General features: G+C 44.9%; 1 protein-coding gene across 1 annotated transcript; it reads left to right on the forward strand.

The window, feature by feature from the left end:
- The first annotated feature begins 3,456 nt into the window (after window positions 1-3,456).
- LOC144266500 (NACHT, LRR and PYD domains-containing protein 3-like) lies at window positions 3,457-17,542 on the forward strand. Its single transcript, XM_077819934.1, has 10 exons — window positions 3,457-3,739; window positions 6,794-8,510; window positions 9,069-9,158; window positions 11,322-11,492; window positions 12,510-12,680; window positions 13,438-13,608; window positions 14,106-14,276; window positions 16,348-16,483; window positions 16,967-17,046; window positions 17,410-17,542. The coding sequence occupies exons 1-10, from the start codon at window positions 3,457-3,459 to the stop codon at window positions 17,540-17,542; spliced, it is 3,123 nt and encodes a 1,040-aa protein (XP_077676060.1).
- The last annotated feature ends 3,142 nt before the right edge of the window (window positions 17,543-20,684 follow it).

The following is a 20,684-nucleotide window of genomic DNA, read 5'->3' on the forward strand; positions in this document are numbered from 1 at the left end:
CCATCGGTGATCTTCCTGATAACACCATCCTGGCCACTATGGATGTAGAAGCCCTCTACACCAACATTCCACACAAAGATGGACTACAAGCCGTCAAGAACGCTATCCCCGATAATGTCACGGCTAACCTGGTGGCTGAACTTTGTGACTTTGTCCTTACCCATAACTATTTTACATTTGGGGACAATGTATACCTTCAGATCAGCAGTACTGCTATGGGTACCCGCATGGCCCCACACTATGCCAACATTTTTATGGCTGATTTAGAACAACGCTTCCTCAGCTCTCGTCCCCTAAAGCCCCTACTCTACTTGCGCTATACTGATGACATCTTCATCATCTGAACCCATGGAAAAGAAGCCCTTGAGGAATTCCACCATGATTTCAACAATTTCCATCCCACCATCAACCTCAGCCTGGTCCAGTCCACACAAGAGATCCACTTCCTGGACACTACAGTGCTAATAAGCGATGGTCACATAAACACCACCGGAAACCTACTGACCGCTATTCCTACCTACATGCCTCCAGCTTTCACCCTGACCACACCACACGATCCATCGTCTACAGCCAAGCTCTATGATACAACCGCATTTGCTCCAACCCCTCAGACAGAGACAAACACCTACCAGATCTCTGTCAAGCTTTCTTACAACTACAGTACCCACCTGCGGAAGTAAAGAAACAGATGGATAGAGCCAGAAGAGTTCCCAGAAGTCACCTACTACAGGACAGGCCTAACAAAGAAAATAACAGAACGCCACTAGCCGTCACCTTCAGCCCCCAACTAAAACCCATTATTAAGGATCTGCAACCTATCCTGAAGGATGACCCAACACTCTCACAAATCTTGGGAGACAGGCCAGTCCTTGCCTACAGACAGCCCCGCAACCTGAAGCAAATACTCACCAACAACCACATACCACACAACAGAACCACTAACCCAGGAACTTATCCTTGCAACAAAGCCCGTTGCCAACTGTGCCCACATATCTATTCAGGGGACACCATCACAGGGCCTAATAACATCAGCCACACTATCAGAGGCTCGTTTACCTGCACATCCACCAATGTGATATATGCCATCATGTGCCAGCAATGCCCCTCTGCCATTTACATTGGTCAAACTGGACAGTCTCTACGTAAAAGAATAAATGGACACAAATCAGATGTCAAGAATTATAACATTCATAAACCAGTCGGAGAACACTTCAATCTCTCTGGTCACGCAATCACAGACATGAAGGTCGCTATCCTGAAACAAAAAAAACTTCAAATCCAGACTCCAGCAAGAAACTGCTGAATTGGAATTCATTTGCAAATTGGATACTATTAATTTAGGCTTAAATAGAGACTGGGAGTGGCTAAGTCATTATGCAAGGTAGCCTATTTCCCCTTGTTTTTTCCTACCCCCCCCCCACCAGACGTTCTGGTTAAACTTGGATTTAAACTTGGAGAGTGGTCAGTTTGGATGAGCTATTGCCAGCAGGAGAGTGAGTTTGTGTGTGTGTGTGTGTTTCCGGGGGGGAGGGGTGAGAAAGCCTGGATTTGTGATGGAAATGGCCCACCTTGATTACCATGCACATTGTAGGGAGAGAGGTCACTTTGGATGAGCTATTACCAGCAGGAGAGTGAGTTTGTGGGGGGGGTGAAAAAACCTGGATTTGTGCTGGAAATGGCCCACCTTGATTATCATGCACATTGTAGGGAGAGTGGTAACTTTGGATAAGCTATTACCAGCAGGAGAGTGAGTTTGTGTGTGTGGTTTTTGGATGGGGGTGAGAGAACCTGGATTTGTGCAGGAAATGGCCCACCTTGATTATCATACACATTGTGAAGAGAGTGGTCACTTTGGATGGGCTATCACCAGCAGGAGAGTGAGTTTGTGGGGGGGGGGGGTGCGGAGGGTGAGAAAACCTGGATTTGTGCTGGAAATGGCCCAACTTGATGATCACTTTAGATAAGCTATTACCAGCAGGACAGTGGGGTGGGAGGAGGTATTGTTTCATGGTCTCTGTGTGTATATAATGTCTTCTGCAGTTTCCACGGTATGCATCCGACGAAGTGAGCTGTAGCTCACGAAAGCTCATGCTCAAATAAATTGGTTAGTCTCTAAGGTGCCACAAGTACTCCTTTTCTTTTTGCGAATACAGACTAACACGGCTGTTACTCTGAAACCTTTATTTTTATAAAATCCTCCTTTCTAAAGTGTGACAGATCTGATTTTTGCTATAGACCATCCTATAGGGATGTTAGAGACAACAATATATTTAAATGTATTTGTCAGTGACACAAACGTAGCTACTTCTTGTACCAAGTCTGCGTGTTACTTAGAATGATGTTGAAACAAGGACTACCCTTGTTTACTCTAGAAATAGCTGCATTTAGGAACAATTGTTTGTCAAGGAATTTTTGTCTGTTGCCCAAAATTTCATGATATTTTAATCTAATTTTAATCATATTTTATAACAACTTTACCACAATGGTTATAGAAATTTTTCAGTTACCAAAAAACCTGTTTTCAATAAAGCTTTCAAAAAAATTCATAAAAACATTATACAAAGAGGTTTGAAAAAAATCCCAACAGGTCCATTTTGAGCCCTCCTAACTCAGAACAGCTTCAACAAGTTTTGCAAACTCTCTGCACAAGCCCTTCAAAAGATGAGCGTGGGAACTTAAATTCATCACTCTGCTGGTCACTAAAAACAATAGGGTCACACGCCCTATTGTCTGCTAACCTTGATTGCCCACTTCATTTTAAGTGTCTCCTGCAACATGTGTGAAACCCTTATGCTTAACAATCGGTCCCATCTTGTATTTAGCTCAGACCTTCTGGTCACTTTCTCCAGACAAAGAGCTCTGTGGAGTCTGAAAGCTTGTCCCTGCCGCCAACAGAAGGTGGTCCAATAAAAGACATTGTCTCCTCTACCTCATCTCTCTCTGTTTTGGGGGAAAACGCTTTCACATTCTCCAACCAGCTTCAGTTAATCTGACACTCAGAAGAGCAGTTCTGATTCCATCCAGTAGGGGGTTAAACTTTCCTGCTTTATGACAGTCGTCAAGCTCTAACTGATGGAGGATAGGAAGAAAGTCCTATGGAGAGGTCATTCAATAATTGTCCATTACAAGAGGTTTAGATGTTTTTCTGAAGCCTCAGGGGCTGCCCGTGCTGGAGGCAGGATCCCAGACTATATGGATCACTGATCTGATCTGCCATGACAATACTTATACTGTAAAGAGTAAAGTAGGAAAATAAGTGTTACAAGAAATCTCTAGTAACCCACAGTGCAGATGATAATGTCTGCTAAGCCACTTCCTTTGGTTCCATGGGAAGGTGTTTGTTTTGTGCAGTGACTGCAACTTTCTGATGTCTCTTGGTTTTAAAAGTCTGAGGGAGTTCAGCTTTAATCTTCTAATGTTCTTGATTCAGTTTCAGACCATTCCTAATAGCACACGATGAGTGGAGACAAGACCCTGACTGACATCCTCGTGCAGGAACTGGAGGATCTCGAAAAGAAAGATTTTAAAAAATTTAGGCACAAATTATCTGATTTTCGCTATGAGGGAGCGAAACGTAAAATCCCCCGGGGCAAGCTGGAGAATGCTGATGAAATGGACGTGGCCAGTCTCCTGATAGAGTTCTATGGCGAAGACAGTGCAGCGAACGTAGCGATCGAAATCTTCACCAAGATAGGTCTGAAAAACTCTGCCGTGAAACTCCAAGAGGAAAAAGAGACAGGTACAAAAAAAATCTAACGCGGCTGCTGCCCCTGTGAGTCCTTCTTCATTAATATTCCCCACTGCAGCTCCAGGAGCAGCAGCAGCAAGCTAAAGCCACCTAATGGATTCCAAAACCCTGAGGAAACCGGTGGGAGTCACCAGTCAAGGCAGAGACACATATGAGGTGAACTTGCAAAACTCCAGCCTCCTTTTTTGCACCTGCAAAAAGGGCGGCCCCATAACTGCAGGTCTAAATCAGAGCATTTGCACCTCTAACAACTTCCTTTGTACGCACTGGGAGTCCCCAGATTTGCACCTATACGTCAATTTGCACCAGTAAAAGGGATGCTGCTCTTTGAAAATTTGGTCCATAATATTTTCCTAGAATGACTGTGAAACAATTGTGCCTCTTTTTTATTAGTAGCTCTTATTGCATGTTCTCTAGATGAGCACTGCATTTCTTAGGCCATGAATCAGCTGTAGTTAGTGTATCATACATTTCTACATAAGTAGTTATGTAAAATATAGACAGACACCATACGGGTAACTGAGAAAGACAGAGACCTGCGAGAAGCAGAATGCTATTGTAAGAGCCTGATTCTGCTCCTATTGCGCTTCCAGGTTGCATGGTCACATCCCACATTTTATTTTTATGTGGGAGAAAGCACAGCCCATCACACAGGCACTAAACAGATCTGCACATGACACAGAGTTTGATCCTGCTCCCACTGAGTCCACAGGGTAGATTCTGTGCTCTCAGGAAACACAGCATGGAACACACAGCTCAGGAGTGGAGAACAAGGGTAGCTTTAAGCCACACGTGCACCACCTGGATTTGGGGCCTCTCTAGGATCCAGGCCCTTGGCGTGAATTTTAACAGCCCCAGGGACGGCTCCAATTTCCAGCAGCCTGACACCACTGCCTGCGGGTGGCTCGGTGGCTCAGAGTTGCTGGACCTCACTATATAGACCAAAACTGCTGAGTGCTACGGTTACCGATGTTTTCCCCCTTCCATTCTTATCCCCCCTTTTCTAGGCCCTTTGCCTCGCCCACCCACATGCTTTGTAACCTTCTCAGCCAAGGGGGGAGGGATTGCTCAGTGGTTTGAGCTTTGGCCTGCTAAACTCAGGGTTGTGAGTTTAATCCTTGAGGGGGCCATTTAGGGATATAGGGCAAAAAATGGGGATTGGTCCTGCTTTGAGCAGGGGGTTGGACTAGATGACTTCCTGAGGTCCCTTCCAACCCTGATATTCTATGATTCTAAGGTGTCCAAGATGATCTCAGCCCATTGAGAAAATAAGGGCAATTTGCATAAAATTGATTTTGCCATTTTTATGAGTTACACTAGTTTGAAAACGATGCACTTTCCCCTTCCACACCACCTGAAGTATTATTCTGTTGCTTTGGACTCATATTTTAAGGATTTGTCACAGGGTCTCTCACCACACTGGCGCCTCCCGCTGGCCGTTTCAGGAATTAGCGCTGGTCAGCAGGCGTGGCCTCCGGTGGTGGTGGCTCTCCCTTCCTCGTCTCCGCCTGCAGACCCAGTGCAGGTCCAGTCTCACTGCCTCTGCTTCGTGGCACAGTCCTCCAGCCATGTCACCGTCCGGGTTCCCCCCTTCCGTGGGGACTCCTTCTGCAACAGTCTAGCTGCTCCTCGCAGCAGCTTGGCAGTCCATAGCTGGGCTGCTTCTTCAGCAGCGAGTGGGAAGGGGAGACCCAGCCACGCCCACTACTCTGGGTCCCAGCCCAGGGACCCTCTAAACAACAGCTTCCCGCTGCCCCTCCTTTCTTTCTATACTAGTCTGTCTCAATTCCCTGGGCCACTTCCCCGCAGCCCCAGCACCTTCAGCTCCTGCCTCTGGCTCCTTCACCCTCTTCTCAGGGCCTTGGACCTGCAAGCCCTAGCAGCCCTGTTCACAGTGCTAGTCTCTGCAGCCCTCTAGGAAACCAGTCCCCTCCTTTGGGCTTCCTACAGCAGACTCCTTGTTCTGGACTGCAGTTTCCTTTTTGGCTGGTCCAGCCACCACCCTAATTGGCTGCAGCCAGTGCCCTAATTGGCTGTTCCTTTGCAGCCCTGTAGGCTGAGTTTTAACCCTATCAGGGCCAGTGTGGGAAAGATGCCCCATCACAGGATTCATCACTCCCTGGCCCACACTGCAACTGGCCAAAGTGTAATGAAGTTTCTTTAGAATGTACTTCCCCTATTCCTGTGAGCACCCTTGATATTTAATGAGAACAAGAGGATTGAATCTTGGCTCTATAAGTATCTTTCCTACAAAAGAAGTGGAGATCCATTGATATGTGGCTCATGCCCAACTTATTTCTCTGAGACTCATACTAACCCCATGTTATTTCTCTTTCAGTTTTGGTTCAGCCTCAATCTACTCGATCTCTATCTGTTGCAACTCTGAGTTTGAAAATGACACAAGGTAACGTATGGGACATACATGTTGAAAATTGTACCCAGTTATTAGCAGCGTTGCAGACATTACAGTGCATCTATCAAGTGTTCAGTGTATCACTAGACAAAATAATAGTCATTTGGGGACAGAATCTGATCTCAGGTACACCAGTGTAAATCTAGACTAGTTGTAATTAAGTCATTGCTCTGATTTAGTCTGGTGTTACAGAGACCAGAATTTGGCCCAGTGTGTTTTCCAAATTCTCAAATTCATGAGTAACTGAGTTGGGGGATGATCCAAAACCCATTGAAATAGAAGGAGTCATTCTACTTTTAAACATCATCTATTAAATTGCATGTAGATATTTTCCCTTCTACTCCCCGCATCTCTCCATATTGAAGAACCTCTATCTCTGGAAACATTTCACTAGTATAGTCAATGTTCAGCTGAATTTAATTTTTAAATTTTAATTTCAAAATATCTATTTTCCCATCATCTGAAATTCCCCGCCACCCCCTAGCAATATGATCTGTTATTCCCCTTATTAACTAGAATCTGGGATTCATATGCATCTAAATAGCACTACCATGAAACTCATTAATAATCTGTCTTTTTTTTTCCTGAATTTCTGCATTCACGGATTCTGATGGTCCATATCATTGAATTAGATTACAGACCAAAGTATAAGGAACATATACGAGAAAAATACCAATTAATAGAAGAGAGGAACAATCAAGTTGGAGAGTGTGTGGAACTAAACACAAGATACACAAAGCTGCTGATTGTAAAGGAACATCGTGACCAGAAGGAGAGAAAGCATGAAATAAGAGCCAAAGGGAAAGAGCATGCAGAAATCATGGCAAAGCGAGCTAGTTCTACTAAACTGGAGACTTTATTTGGTGCTAGTGGAAACAGGCAAACACCACTGAGAACCATTGTGCTTCAGGGAGCTGCTGGGATTGGAAAAACAATGTTAGCCAAGAAGCTCATGGTAGACTGGGCATTTGGAAAACTCTATCCTGGCAAGTTTGATTACATCTTCTACATCAATAGCAGGGAAATGAACTGTATTTCTGAGCATCGAAGTGTCGCAGATCTGATTTTAAACAATTGTCCTGACAGAAATGCACCCATCAAAGATATTTTGATGAATCCAGAGAAGCTTTTGTTCATAATTGATGGTTTTGATGTACTTAAATTTTCCTTTGATCAGCAAGAAAGTAGTCTGTGCACTGATCCCTTTCAGACAAAGCCAGTTGAAATCATACTGAGCAGTTTATTAAGGAAAACGATTCTTCCAAAATCCTACTTAATAATCACTACGAGACCAACCGCTCTGGATAAACTCCGGCAGTGTCTGAAGTTTCCCCATATTGCAACAATCCTGGGATTCTCTGAAGATGACAGGAAGGAGTATTTCCGCAAGTTCTTTGCAAATGCCATACAAGCAAAACAAGCTCTAGATTTTGTAAAAGAGAATGAAATGCTCTTCACCATGTGCTTTGCTCCCATCGTGTGCTGGATCCTGTGCACAGTGATGAAACAACAGATGGAGAGCGGAGAAGATCTAGCCAAAAGCTCAAAAACAACCACCTCGGTATACATGCTCTTTCTGTCCAGTTTATTAGAGAACCATTCCAATTCAAAGGAATCCGTACACACTGACTTGAAGAAGCTATGCTCTCTAGCAGCAGATGGGATCTTGAACAATAAAATACTCTTTGAAGAAGATGATGCGAGGAAGCATGGTTTGCATGGATCTGACATTCAGTCACTCTTTCTCACTAAGAATATTTTCCAAAAAGATATCGGCTTTGAAAGTGTCTACAGCTTCATTCACTTAAGTTTCCAAGAGTTCTTTGCAGCTTTGTTCTATGTCCTGGTGGAAGATAAAGAAAAAGGGTGTGATTCAGTGACTCTGAAAAAAGATGTGAATGAAATTTTGAAAAATTATGGAAAATCTAGAGACAATTCTTTTACCTTAATGGTACGTTTCCTGTTTGGTCTCTTAAACAAAGAGAGAATGAATCACACAGAGAAAATCTTTGGCTGTAAAATTTCACCTGAAATTAAACAGAATTTATTGAAGTGGTTTGGATCTGTAGCAAAAAGAAGCTGCGGTCTGACCTTCAGATCCCTCGAGGAAAAGCAATTCCAGCTTGAGTTGCTTCACTGTTTATGCGAGATTCAGGAAGAAGAGTTTGTCAAAAGTGCAATGGATTGTTTCCAAGAAATTGGTCTGAGCAATATTCACTTTACAAAAATCGACCACATGGTTCTTTCATTTTGCATAAAGAATTGTCGTAATGAGCAGTCGCTCTCTCTGAACGGTTGTACGTTTGGACTGGAAGAGCAGGAGGAAAGAAAAGAGTCAGTGCTACAAAAGTTTGTTCCTTGGTGAGTGTGTCAGTTTATTGAGATGAATGTCCAGTGTGTGTAGTTACAATAGCACCTGCTCTTGTCAGAGTGCAGGTGGACCTGTCAACCATTCCAGTATAATGCCATATTTTCATAGGCCTAAATCCAGAGGTCCTTACTCAATACATTGTACTGATGAGACATTGCCACTGCTTACATTGCCACAATCTTGACCCAGTGCTATTCAAGTCAACATGAGAGTCTTTCCATAAACATTAACGGGCTTTTGTTCAGGATCTTTGTCCTGGCCAAAAACAGACACCTTCAATTCCCTAGCCTGTCAAGTAAGCCCGCCTCACTTACACTTTTCAAAATACACATTTCTGATGCCAGAAATCCCCCATTTACTAATCTGGCATCAGAATAAAGGGGTAGTCGCATCCGATAATGTTTAAAAGGGTTATTTTTTACAAAAATTATTGAACTGTCTGCTCCAGAATAAAAACTACTGAGCCAACCTCTTGAAATGAGAGGGAATTTTTTTTCCAGCACCCAAAATGGAACGTTTCTGTTCTCTCTTTCCAGGGAGTTGGAGGAGAAGGAGCCAAAATATTCCCCACCTCACCTTTTGTGTCAAGCACTGAAGGATCCAGGCTGTAAGCTAAAGAAAATATCGTAAGTGCTTGCTCTTCAAGGAGCCTATCATTGCTGCTGTTCTCTCAGGGGTTTAGCAGCAATGTGCAGCTATGTATCACTGCGGTTTAGTGTCTGAGCAGCAGAGTGACTGCTAATTCACATGGAACCAGCCCACTTCATAATGTGTTACTGATAAAGACCCAGGAATTCGGAGGTTACTTGAGCTAGACATATTTATCTATCATTATTATTTATTATTGCCATTTTGTGCACTGTATCTGGATAAGAACATTATTTTGAAATGTATTTCTGTTATTAAGTATATCCTATATGTTTTACCGGTGCAACAGACCTGATTTCTTCTTTCACTTCCCCTCACCCATATTCAATAAGAGCAGTTTATTTATGTTCTACGGAAAAAGAGCTGGTTGACGGGAATAATGGTTTTTATAGATGTCCAGGTCTATGACACACTGGATGTGCTCCTGAAAATGCCCACTTAGCATGGGGCTCCACAGCTGAATGGGAAGCTTTGCTTCCAGAGGAAAAAATTCATGGGTCAATGTGGAAGCAACTCCCACTGAAGTCAGCGCAAGCCTATGCAAGAATCTCAGAGGAGAATTTTGACCAAGAATGCTACTAACAAACCAAGAAGACCCAACAGTGATTGGTTTTTAAACACCTCAAACATTTGACATGAGGAAGAATTTTCAAATGTAGAGTACCTAAGGGATTTCAGTGAGTGTCAATGGCCCCAAGACAATCACTACACTCTCAAATGAACTCCCACAGGAAAATTCCCACATTCCCACATTTTTCCCACAGGAAAATGATCAAAGACAAAAACACTCTTTCACCTGTGGGTGACACTTTTCACAAAGTGATCACTCCACATCTGACCCCTATCAGTCCTCACCTGCAAAGGAAACCTGCCCAAGGCCTTCAAAAGATGAGCCTGGGAGTTTGAATTCATAACTTTGCTAGACACTAAAAATCATGGTCTTAATAAAGACACTGGAGTTATGGCTTATTACAATCTGCAACCCACTAACCCCCCTGTTTGTCCTTTGACTGCAGGGGCCACTTCCCCTTGAATGATCCCTCAGATTAGAATATATGCTAACTACTTATGCTAAACTATCTGTTTGATCTTGTATTTAGCTGTGACACTCTTAGTACATCTCCCAGCCCTGAAGAAGAGCTCTGAAAGTTTGGCTCCTTCACCCACAGAAGTTGGTCCAATAAAAGAAATTACCTCATCTAACTTGTCTCTCTAATGTCACATAGATTCTTTTGAAAAATCTACCCTAAAGTCTTCCCTTTCACCTGTTTACTTACCCAGATCCTGCTTAGCTTTTCACAGCTGAGTCTTTATTAAACACAAGCCAGTTACAGTTCAGCTCTGGGGATTGCTAATTAAACACAGAATATTATGAAGCATCTTCCCTATAATGAAAGACCCCGTTATAGTGAATGCATGCCAAGGGGGAGAGCAGAAAGCATGCACCAGGGGACAAGTTAACCATAACTCTGAATGTCCTGACTTCTGTTACAATCTCAGTCTCACTATTACATTGGCATAGTGATTGTTTGTTTTTAAAATGGCTTTAATTATTTTAAATCAATTATAGAAAAATGTGCTTGCAGAACACCCCAAATTATCACGGGAAAGCAAGGAAACATGTTACAAACATAAAATTCTAGCCTGCTAAATCATTCCACCTTCCCATGAGCCTTCCATTTGCACACTGTCTCTTCCTTTTGTAGAAGAGAGAAATTCCTTCCACGTCACATGAAGTTCTTCAATTTTCCTATTATTGTTTTAAATGTGAATTTAATGGGAGTACTCATGTACTTAAAATTAAGCATGTACCTAGGTGTTTCCAGGAGATTGTTCTCTTGTTCAGTACTGGTAAACTTGAACATGCCCTCACCCCTGTCTGTAAATTGCCTAGGAACACTTCTGCCATGTCAATGTCACATCAGCAGGGTGTTTGACACATGCCATAGGATGGCTAGCGATCACTTTTGTTTAAGAACAATACAGCTGGCTAAGGTCCTGACCCAAAGCCAGGGAAGATGGTAGGAGTTTTTAGGCGTTGGATCAAGCTCTACATCTCTTTACAGGAATACACAGACATGAATAAAGTGGAGGCGGCCACCTGGGTGAAAACAAGCAGTAACCACGTCTGTCTCTTGCAGTTTAGGGTGCTGCCGCCTCACCTCTGCTTGTTGTGAGGATCTCGCCTCTGCTCTCAAGACAAACCAGTCTCTGAAAGAGCTGGACCTGAGCGGTAACAAACTGGGGGAAACAGGGATTAAATTGCTCTGTAAGGGACTGAAACATCAAAACTGCAATGTTCAGAAACTGGGGTAAGTAACCATGGATTTTCTTTATAACTGTGTTATATTCATGGCATTCTAACTGAAACCTAAATCCACAAGGAACTCTTCACTTCAGTTCAGAATCAGCGTTAGCCCTCTGCTCAGCCCTGAAACCCGGTTCAGAAGATTTCAGCCCCAGGATTATGGAGCTGCGGCTAGTTACACTATGGTGAAGGTTGCATGCAGCCTTCCACAGAAGGCCAGGTTTCCATTCCCAAGTAAGGTTCATGAAAACCTCCTTGTGGTCTGAAAATGGCCATGCGGCACTCTCAGGCCAGAGGAGACGTTCTCAGGAAAGTTTAAACACAAGTCTGTGATCTCTGAGCTGGAAGGAGGCAGCAAATGGACTCTTGCCAGTCCCAAACACTTTGGTCACCTTTTGAAAGTGGAAGTTTAACATTACCAAGCCCTGATGTAGGGAGATAAAGCCCCGGTGGGACTTTGACTCGGTCACAATCAATTGCAATGATTAATAATTGCTAGCATGTTATGGGCCAGACTGTGGCTGCTGGCTAGGGGTACAAAGTGGAAGTGGGGAAAAGGGCATCAACCAAGGATTCTTCCATTGATACGCCCTTGCCCAAGGGGCACACAGCCCCAGTTCCAACATGCCCAGAACACAATGGAAGAGAGAAGGAAAAGAGCCATGATGTCACTTTTGCTACTGGAGTCCTCTAATGGGCATGGTGGGTTGGGGCTGGGGCCATAGCCCTATTCGTCTTCTGCACCAGTTATAGGACCAAGGCTAATTCAAGAGGCTACTCGCATGGCACCTTTCAGAGAATGTAGCAGTGTCCAGCCCAGCACTCCTAGAGCTATTGTGGTTTCCTTAACGTTGGAACAGCCAGGATGCCCCTCAGACCTGTTGGATTTCAACTCACACCTTTGCTGCAGGTGTCGCGCTGCCTAGCTTGGCTTCCTAGGAGCCCAGATGTGAGAGGGACACAAGTGGCTGTGTTCAAATGAAGAGCCATCGTGTGTTCCGAATCCCTTTGTCTCCTGCAGGCTGAGGGGTCGCAGTCTCACCGCTACTTCCTTGGGCGACCTCGCCTCTGTGCTCACTAAAAACCAGAGCCTGACAGAGCTGGACCTGGGCTATAGTAAATGGGGAGATTTAGGCGTGAAGTTGCTGTACAAAGCACTGAAGCATCCAAACTGTAAACTACAGAAAATAAAGTGAGTAACCACTGGTCTAGATGAGCATTTTCTTCATACTGTATTTCCTTGTCTCTTTTCACCAATGATCTGTGGCAATGATCTAGGCATGGGCCAACAGCCTCATGTTCAGATGTAGAGCTCCTGCTAGTCAGGCAGTATTTGGAAATCTATAGCCAAATATTATACTCTTAATCCTTTCAACCCTCTCTAAGATCACCCGTCCTCTCAGCCATACGCGCTGACTTTTATTTTTCCCCAGGGATGCTCCATCCCCTCTCCAGCCTGAGGCCCTGCCCCCACTCCACCCCTTCCGCAAGGCCCCGCCCTCAATCTTCCTTTTCCCGCCCCCTCCCTGAGGCCCCGCCCTCACTCTGCCTCTTCCCGCCCCCCCCAACCTCTCCCCCAAGGCCCCTGCTGCTCACTGCTCTCCGCCCTCCCCCAAATGCCTTCCCCAGCCTCCAAACAGCTGATCGGCACCACAACCTATCAGTTGTGGCTGGTGGGCGCTGAGTCGGAGCCTATGCTGTCAGCTATACGGGTACACTTGAAATGAAGGGGAGTGACACTTGTGTAAAGGGGAGCAGAACTGAGCCCAGAAGGCCTGCTCCAATGCCCACTGAAACCAATGGAAAGAGTCACTTTCACTTTACTGGGCACTGAATCTGACCTAGGGAATCTAATTTTCACCACCTTGCACATCGCCTCTGAAACCGGCCCCCTCAGTGCAGTGAGTGGTGCAGAAACAGGTTGTTACTTTTCTGTCTCTCTCCCGCAGGCTGGAGTGTTGCCTTCTCACAGCTGCTTGTTGCGATGACCTTGCCTCTGTTCTCGGGACCAACCAGACCCTGACGGAGCTGGACCTGAGAAATAATGAGCTGAGGGATTCTGGAGTGAAACATCTGTGCGCTGGACTGAAACGAGAGAACTGTAAAATACAGAAACTCGTGTGAGTGGTCCCGGGCTTCCTCAAAAGCTTCTGATTAGTCTTTGCTCATTTCAGAGGCATGTGTGTAAGTTTCCCCCGCTGGGCGGTGGAGGTGCAGTGCCAATGAGACTGGGGGCAAAAGCAATATGAAGTACCAGGAGAGAGAATATTTGGTGCGGAAGGATTTATCTACAGCATCTCAAATAAAGAGAGTAAGGGCTGGATCCTTCAGCACAGATTCCCATGTGAAAGCGTTGCAGGGTTGAGCCCATTGAGACCAGAGGGCTTTCCTTTATGCAGACCTCTGTGTCTGTAGGCTGGACGGGGCTGCCACGGTAGGAAATGCCTCTCGGGTTGGACTCCTCCAGGACTCTACCCACAGAGATGCTGCTCAGAGCAGAGAACTGAAGCAGCTGCTTAGGAGGCCAGCAGAGGGTGCCAGGAAATGGGAATCCCCAGGGCAAGCTGGGAGACTCACGAGGCCTGATCGCTGTCCTCTCTGCCCGTCTCCCTTGCAGGCTGTCCAACTGCTATTTCACAGGAGCTTGTTGTGGGGCTCTCTCTGCCGTTCTCAGTAAAAGCCAGTCCCTGAGAGAGCTGGACATGTGCTATAATAAACTGGGAGATGCAGGAATGAAGCTTCTGTGTGATGGGCTGAGACAGCCAGACTGCAAACTACAGAAACTAAGGTAAGATACCAGAGGCTTCCTTTGTGATTGGCTGGTCTTGGCTCCGCTCTTTCTGGCTAATCTGGGCACGTTTTTCTCTGGCAACACAGTGTGGCTGCTTAAACATCTCCAGCAATTGCTGCTATTCCTTGATCTCTGGCAGAAGTGGGATCTTTCTACGTTTAGCAATGTGAGTCGCCAGACAGTCCCATCCATTCCCCATCCATACCAGGATCAGCTTGTCACAGATTGCCCCACTGAAGGCTGGTAGACAGTCTCTGTTTTCTTTTTAAGGGGGAGGGGTGCATTTAGTGGTCATCAAATGTGCCAAACTGGCCGCTCTGGAGAGTGAAATGCTCTGTTTGACCACAGAACAGGTACAGCTCCGTGCCAGCCCTTGGTCAGAATTTTAGGCAGGGTCCAGTCAGTTAAATTAACATCTGGGTATGGTGCAGAGAATAGGGATGAGTCCACACCGGGTTTTATTGTCTCTCCTTCTGACAAGGAAGTGCCACAGGTGCCCCGATAGCAGAACTGCCTCTGCCCTGGGATGAGAATGATGTTCAGCCGAGGGTGACCAGATAGCAAATGTAAAAAATTGGGATGGGGTGGAGGGTAATAGGTGCCAATATATGATAAGACCCCAAATATTGGGACTGTCCCTATAAAATTGGGACATCCGGTCAACGTAGTTCAGCCTCTAAACCCATCCAGGTCCGTTCAAAAACTTGGTGCCCATGAGGAGCCTGCCAGCTAAATCATTAAATATTACCCACTGGGATGGCAGGTTGTATGGACAACTTTCCAGCAAAAACAGGAGTGACAGCCCAAAAGCCACCAGGTGGCATTATAATGAAACCTCAGCTGATGTGCAAAACCGGATGCCAGTATGCATCTATTAGAGTCACACTGGCATTGTGAGATTGTAACAATCACTCTTGTTGTTCCTTGCATCTCCCTCTCTCCAGCGGCTGCTGGGTTTTTTCTGCTGACCCTGTCTCTGTCTTGTGCTTTTGGTTCCATCTCTTTCTTATGCAGTGATTACGAGGTGACCCTTTCAGTGTGAGCCTATTGGGCCAGCAGCTTGCCAAGATATAGATTTGTGCAGAACCATCAAGAGCTTCAAATGGACTACATTGCACTAGCAATGTTCCCAAAAAAATTGCCAGCCTTAAATTGGGGAGCATCCTGCTGAACCCCAGCAGGGTAGAAAGACAAGTGTCAGGTTTTCATACCTACTCTCAGCTGGCAGCAGCTTTACCTAATATAGTCAGAATCCTGGGGGCAAATGAATCCCTGATTTAACTCCAGTTTACTTCAGTGGAATAAGGCCAGGAATGAATTTGGCCAACACTTTTCCCCTTCAGATAACACCGAAATAAATTAGTAGAACAGTCAGCAAGTGCTCGCAGAGCGAAATCCACACGGTGGGACGTACGTGCACCACACACTGTCAAATCACTGCCTTGCGTGGTGACAGGTTTCAGAGGGGTGGCCGTGTTCGTCTGTATCAGCAAAAACAACAAGGAGGTCCCCTCATTGTTTTTGTGAAATCACTGATGTTTCTCACTGAATTATGACATAAAATAATCTCCTGAGGAACACAACTTTTTAACTATGCGGGTAATTAACCACTGGAACAGACTGCTCAGGGATGTGCTGGATTCTCCAACTCTTGGAGCCTTTAAATCAAGATAACATGTCATCCTAAATGATATGTTCTGGCTCATCCTCATGTTATTGGCCTAAATGCAGGGATCACAACCGAGATGCGAGTGAAATTCTGTGGCCGGCCTTATGCAGGAGGTCAGACTAGAAGGGAAATTTTCAAAGGCACAAATGGTAATTATGTGCCTAAGCCTCATTGAAAACCAGTGGGAGTTTGGCACCTACCGACCATTTGTACCTTTGCAAGTCTGCCTCTGGATGATCATAATGGCTCTTTCTGGCCTGAAAATCTATGAAGCTATGAATGCATTGGACAATTGATCCCTGGTAGAACTCTGAGCTACTTCAGGGATGAATTTGGCTTCAAATGTGGGGGTATACCAGGCATGGTATGCCTGTGTTGGCATGTCCCTGTCTCTTGCAGGCTGACCGGGTGTGGTCTGACCCCTGCTTGTTGCGAAGATCTCTCTGTTGTCATAACAACAAACCAGTCACTGACAGAGCTGAATATCAATCAAGATGTGCTGGGAGATTCAGGAATGAAACGGCTGCATGATGCAGTGAGAAGCGCAAGCTGTAAGCTGCATCCACTGCTGTAAGTGACCCCTGGCTTCCCTGACATAGTCAGAAAGAAAGAAGTCATAAGAAATGACTAACAGGTGTTTCTGGTTTTTGGTTTCACCCTCCTTCCCAACTCTCCCTGCCCCCAGTACACCCCCTATGCTGGGTTCTACAGGGGCATGGTATAGGATCCAGCTACACTGGATCTATTATGGACTCTCATATGCTTGGGAAATCTCCAACAGGGAAGATGGGCCCAGCTTCAGTTTCTGTCCCCTTTGCACCATTAGAGTAGCAGAGAGGGAACGAATCAGGCCAGGGAATCTGGCCCTTTTTCTCCAGATCAATCCCGCCGCTAACTCCCACTAGAGTAGGCCCTTCCATTTATTTGTGCTTTGAATTATCCCACGTCCCCAGTGCGGGTGTCTGAGAATGGGGCCAGGCCAGTAGTCTTGTGATCATGTTCTCTGTTTCCATTCAAGGGGTTCCGTTTTCTTAATCCCAGTCTGCCATTCTCCCAGCAGGCAGGGTCTGAGGATGCCGAGGAGACAGTGCACTCATGGTGAGAGTGTGGCTGGTATCAGTCAATAAGAACTCCTGCCGCTGACTAAGGAATTACACAGATGGACTCTAAAGAATATCCCAGCTAGTCTTTTCTGCTTGACAGAAACTGGCCAGAAGGGGGGGGGGGGGTTAAAAGAGAAGATAAATGGGGAGATATACATGGTTCCATCACACGCATGGCAGACCTTGCTCCTGGGGGAGCACAGAGATTAAAATCACTTTCGGGCCAAAAGCACACTTCCAGTAGCACCACAGACCACATGTATGTGACCACAGTGGTGTGCGTGGCCGTGGGAGCAGGGGCTGTGATCTCGGGTACTCAGGACATATTCACAACATCCTCGTGCTTCTTCCTCACTAGCTTGAATGGAGAATCTATTAAGAGAGATGGAGATGACAAGGGTGATGAAGAGGGCTATAATGGCGATGAAGACTACAACGGCGATGAAGACTATAGTGGTGATGAAGACTACAATCCTGAAGATCATCTCTGACCACGTCAGCAGAATTTTCACCCTTTCCCACTTGCTTAAAATCAGTCATCATCTCCTTCTAGAAATGGCAAATGATGAAACAAACCACGTACACCCTTTCTTTTAGGGGAAAACAGATTTTACATGAATAAACTGATTAAAATCCCACAAAGTAGGTTCCAGGCCTAGCATAACATCACTGGAGATCAGCTTTGCCAAAGAAAGAAGTTTTTCTGCTTAGAAAAATGCCTGTTTTTCAACAACAACAAATTAGTTCAAGAAATTTCAGTCATCTTTATTCACAGGACACTGCCTGCAGTTCAGACTTTCACAAATCCTGCTCAGTCCCACAAATCCTTTGAGAACCAGGATCAGAGTGGAATGTGATTTGCAGCAGTGGCATGAAACCACCAGGGTGACGGGCACTTTAGAAATAGGTGGTCGGTTGAAAAATGCTATTTGACCCATGAAACATTTAAGACTAAGAACATAAAATAACAAAATCAATTTATATTGACTGACACAAACAGCAGTGTTCTAATTCCATAAAGCACAATAGGATACGCTGAAAAGCTATAAAGGAAATAGAGTTCGGTACAACTGCCATACTGACCTTACAACGGTAAAAGAGAGCCATCTGGTAGAGAAAGTGAAAAACAGCAGTGTCAAAGCATGTGGAGGAATTAGAGTTTCTTGTATGATAACAAGTAACCTTGGCATCATTTTAGATAGTTCAATAAAGCCCTCTGCTCAATGTGCCGCTGCAGTCAGACACAGCACACAAAATGTTAGGATGCATAAGAAATGGTGTGGAGAGTAATGCTGATAATATTTTAATGTCATTGTATAAATCAATAGTGTGGCCTGCTCTGTAATTCTGTGTGGAGAATCCTCAGAAAGGATATTGCAGAACGAGGGGGGGGTTCAGAGAAAGGTGATGAGAAAAACCAAGGGCCTGGAAAAACTCTCCTATGAAGAGAGATTGAAAAGACTGAAATTGTTTATGTTAGAAAGGAAACAACTCAGAGGGAACATAATAAAAGTATGTTAAATCATGAATGATACAGAGACGGTGGATCAAGCGCTTCTGTTCTCCTTGTCTCATACCACAGGACTAAGGGGCCCTTTGATGAAATTAAAGGGTGATATCATGGTTCAGCTGAAGTCAATTGCAAAACTCCCACTGACTTCCAGGATTTCACCCAAAAGGTGGCAAATTCAGCAATGATAAAAGGAAATACTTTTTCACACGCTGTGTGATTAGACTGTGGAACTTGGCCCCACATGGTACTGCTGAGGCCAAGAATGTAGCAAGATTCAAAAAAGGGTTGGACAATTGTGTGGCCATGAAGAATATCCGGAGCTGTAACAGTTAATGCTAACTCTTTTGGGCAGCGATATTAAACCCCTTGTTTAAGCGATCTCTAACGATGAGAGAGTAGGATGGGATTTAAATGAGGGTCAGCCAGTAGATTGTCCCACATCAGCCTAATGCAGGGTTCTTACACCTTCTTCTGCAGCATCTGGTGCTGGCCACGGTCAGAGTCAGGATACTGGATTTGATGGACATTGGATCTGATCCAGTCTGGCAATTCCTATGTTGCTACGACAAATAATTTTAACTTAATACCCTTGAATGTTAGAGAAGATAATGGGATCAAAGAAACAAAACATCCCTAACCAGTAACAATGTTCTCTTATCTTGTTAACAGAGAGTGATTTCTCTCCTTGGACCTTGAGAAATAGAAACAAATTTGGTTGGCACAACTATTTTACTCTCCCTATATAGTATTAGGAAACACTATTTCACTAGGAGGGTGGTGAAGCACTGAAATGGGTTACCTAGGGAGGTGGTGGAATCTCCTTCCTTAGAGGTTTTTAAGGCCCAGCTTGACAAAGCCCTGGCTAGGATGATTTAGTTGGGGTTGTTCCTGCTCTGAGCAGGGGCTTTGACTAGATGACCTCCTGAGATCTCTTCCAACCCTAATCTTCTATGAGTCTATGAGCCCTGGGAGGGAAAAAAAGAGAATTAAGGGGCTAATTCTGTCATCCTTACTCATGCTGAGTAGAACCTTACTCCTGGAGTAGTTCTATTGACTTACGGGAGGTTACTCATTGGATAAATTAATATCCATCATGACAAAGGTGGCAGAATAGGCTTTCAAAAACAGCCCTTTTCAATGCACTCTACTAGAGCGGGTTGGAAATTTTTCAACAAAACAGGTTTGTCATCAGAAAATGCCTATTCATCAAAAAAAGACACTTTTCACAATAATGTAGCATTTTCAACTAAACTTTCGTCAGGAAGCCTTCTGACGTCCAGCGTGGAATTTCTGGTCAAAACCAGAGAGAGAGAGAACCCAACCCCACCCCCAATAGCCAATGGCCCAGTGGTCGGGACACATATCTGAGAGACTGAATCTGCCTGAATTATTGAGAGTAGGGACTTGAATCTTGGTGGCCCATAGCCCAGCTGAGTGTCCCAACCACTGAGCTAGTGGCTACTTGGGGGTGGGTTGTCTGTCTCTTCTTGTTTGTGAACATTTTCAGAGGTCTCCGTTTCATTTTTGAAATTTCAAAAATGTTCACAGGATGGGAAAACCATTTCCTGCCCTGATCAAGCCAGCATACAAATCCCAAAAAAATACATTTAGAACCCACAAATCATGCTATTTTAATGAGAGCGCTAAATGGCTCATCCAGCACTGGTTCAGGCTGGCATCTTTAACATGGGCTCAGCAAAGGGCTTTAAAATTGCCTTTGCGTGGTGACTCTCAGACATAGCAACTTGTTGACAAATAGCACCAATTCCTAAGCTAAAACTGGTTAGAATTTCTCTTGAAGGGAGTTCTGAAGGGAGTGCGGAGGAGCTGAGTCCTAAAGGGAAGCTGTAGCTCATGAGTTACTCACTGGGCTGTGCTGGGCATGAGTTACAGCTTCCCTTAAGGACTCAGCTCCTCCGTGATCCTTTCAGAGTGTCTTCTTGCTCTTGCATCCCACAAGTACAAGGAAAGAGTGTCTGTGTTCCTGTGAGCACAAGGACTGCAGCTGTGTCCAGCTTTTGTGCCGGAGTGCAAAGGGGAAGACTTCACAAACACACAATTTGCACATTCACTTATCTATTATAGAGTGAAAGATTCCCGGTGAAGGTAGGTTTACACAC

The sequence above is a fragment of the Eretmochelys imbricata genome, chromosome 6, assembly GCF_965152235.1.
Source record: "Eretmochelys imbricata isolate rEreImb1 chromosome 6, rEreImb1.hap1, whole genome shotgun sequence".
NCBI classification, from domain to species: domain Eukaryota; kingdom Metazoa; phylum Chordata; order Testudines; family Cheloniidae; genus Eretmochelys; species Eretmochelys imbricata.

Excerpts from the sequence above, each read along its gene's own strand:
- LOC144266500 (XM_077819934.1), top strand. The coding sequence starts at position 3,457 with ATGAGTGGAGACAAGACCCTGACTGACATCCTCGTGCAGGAACTGGAG. Across the intron at positions 11,493-12,509 it reads TGCAATGTTCAGAAACTGGG|GCTGAGGGGTCGCAGTCTCA; the intron begins GTAAGTAACCAT and ends TGTCTCCTGCAG. Across the intron at positions 13,609-14,105 it reads TGTAAAATACAGAAACTCGT|GCTGTCCAACTGCTATTTCA; the intron begins GTGAGTGGTCCC and ends TCTCCCTTGCAG.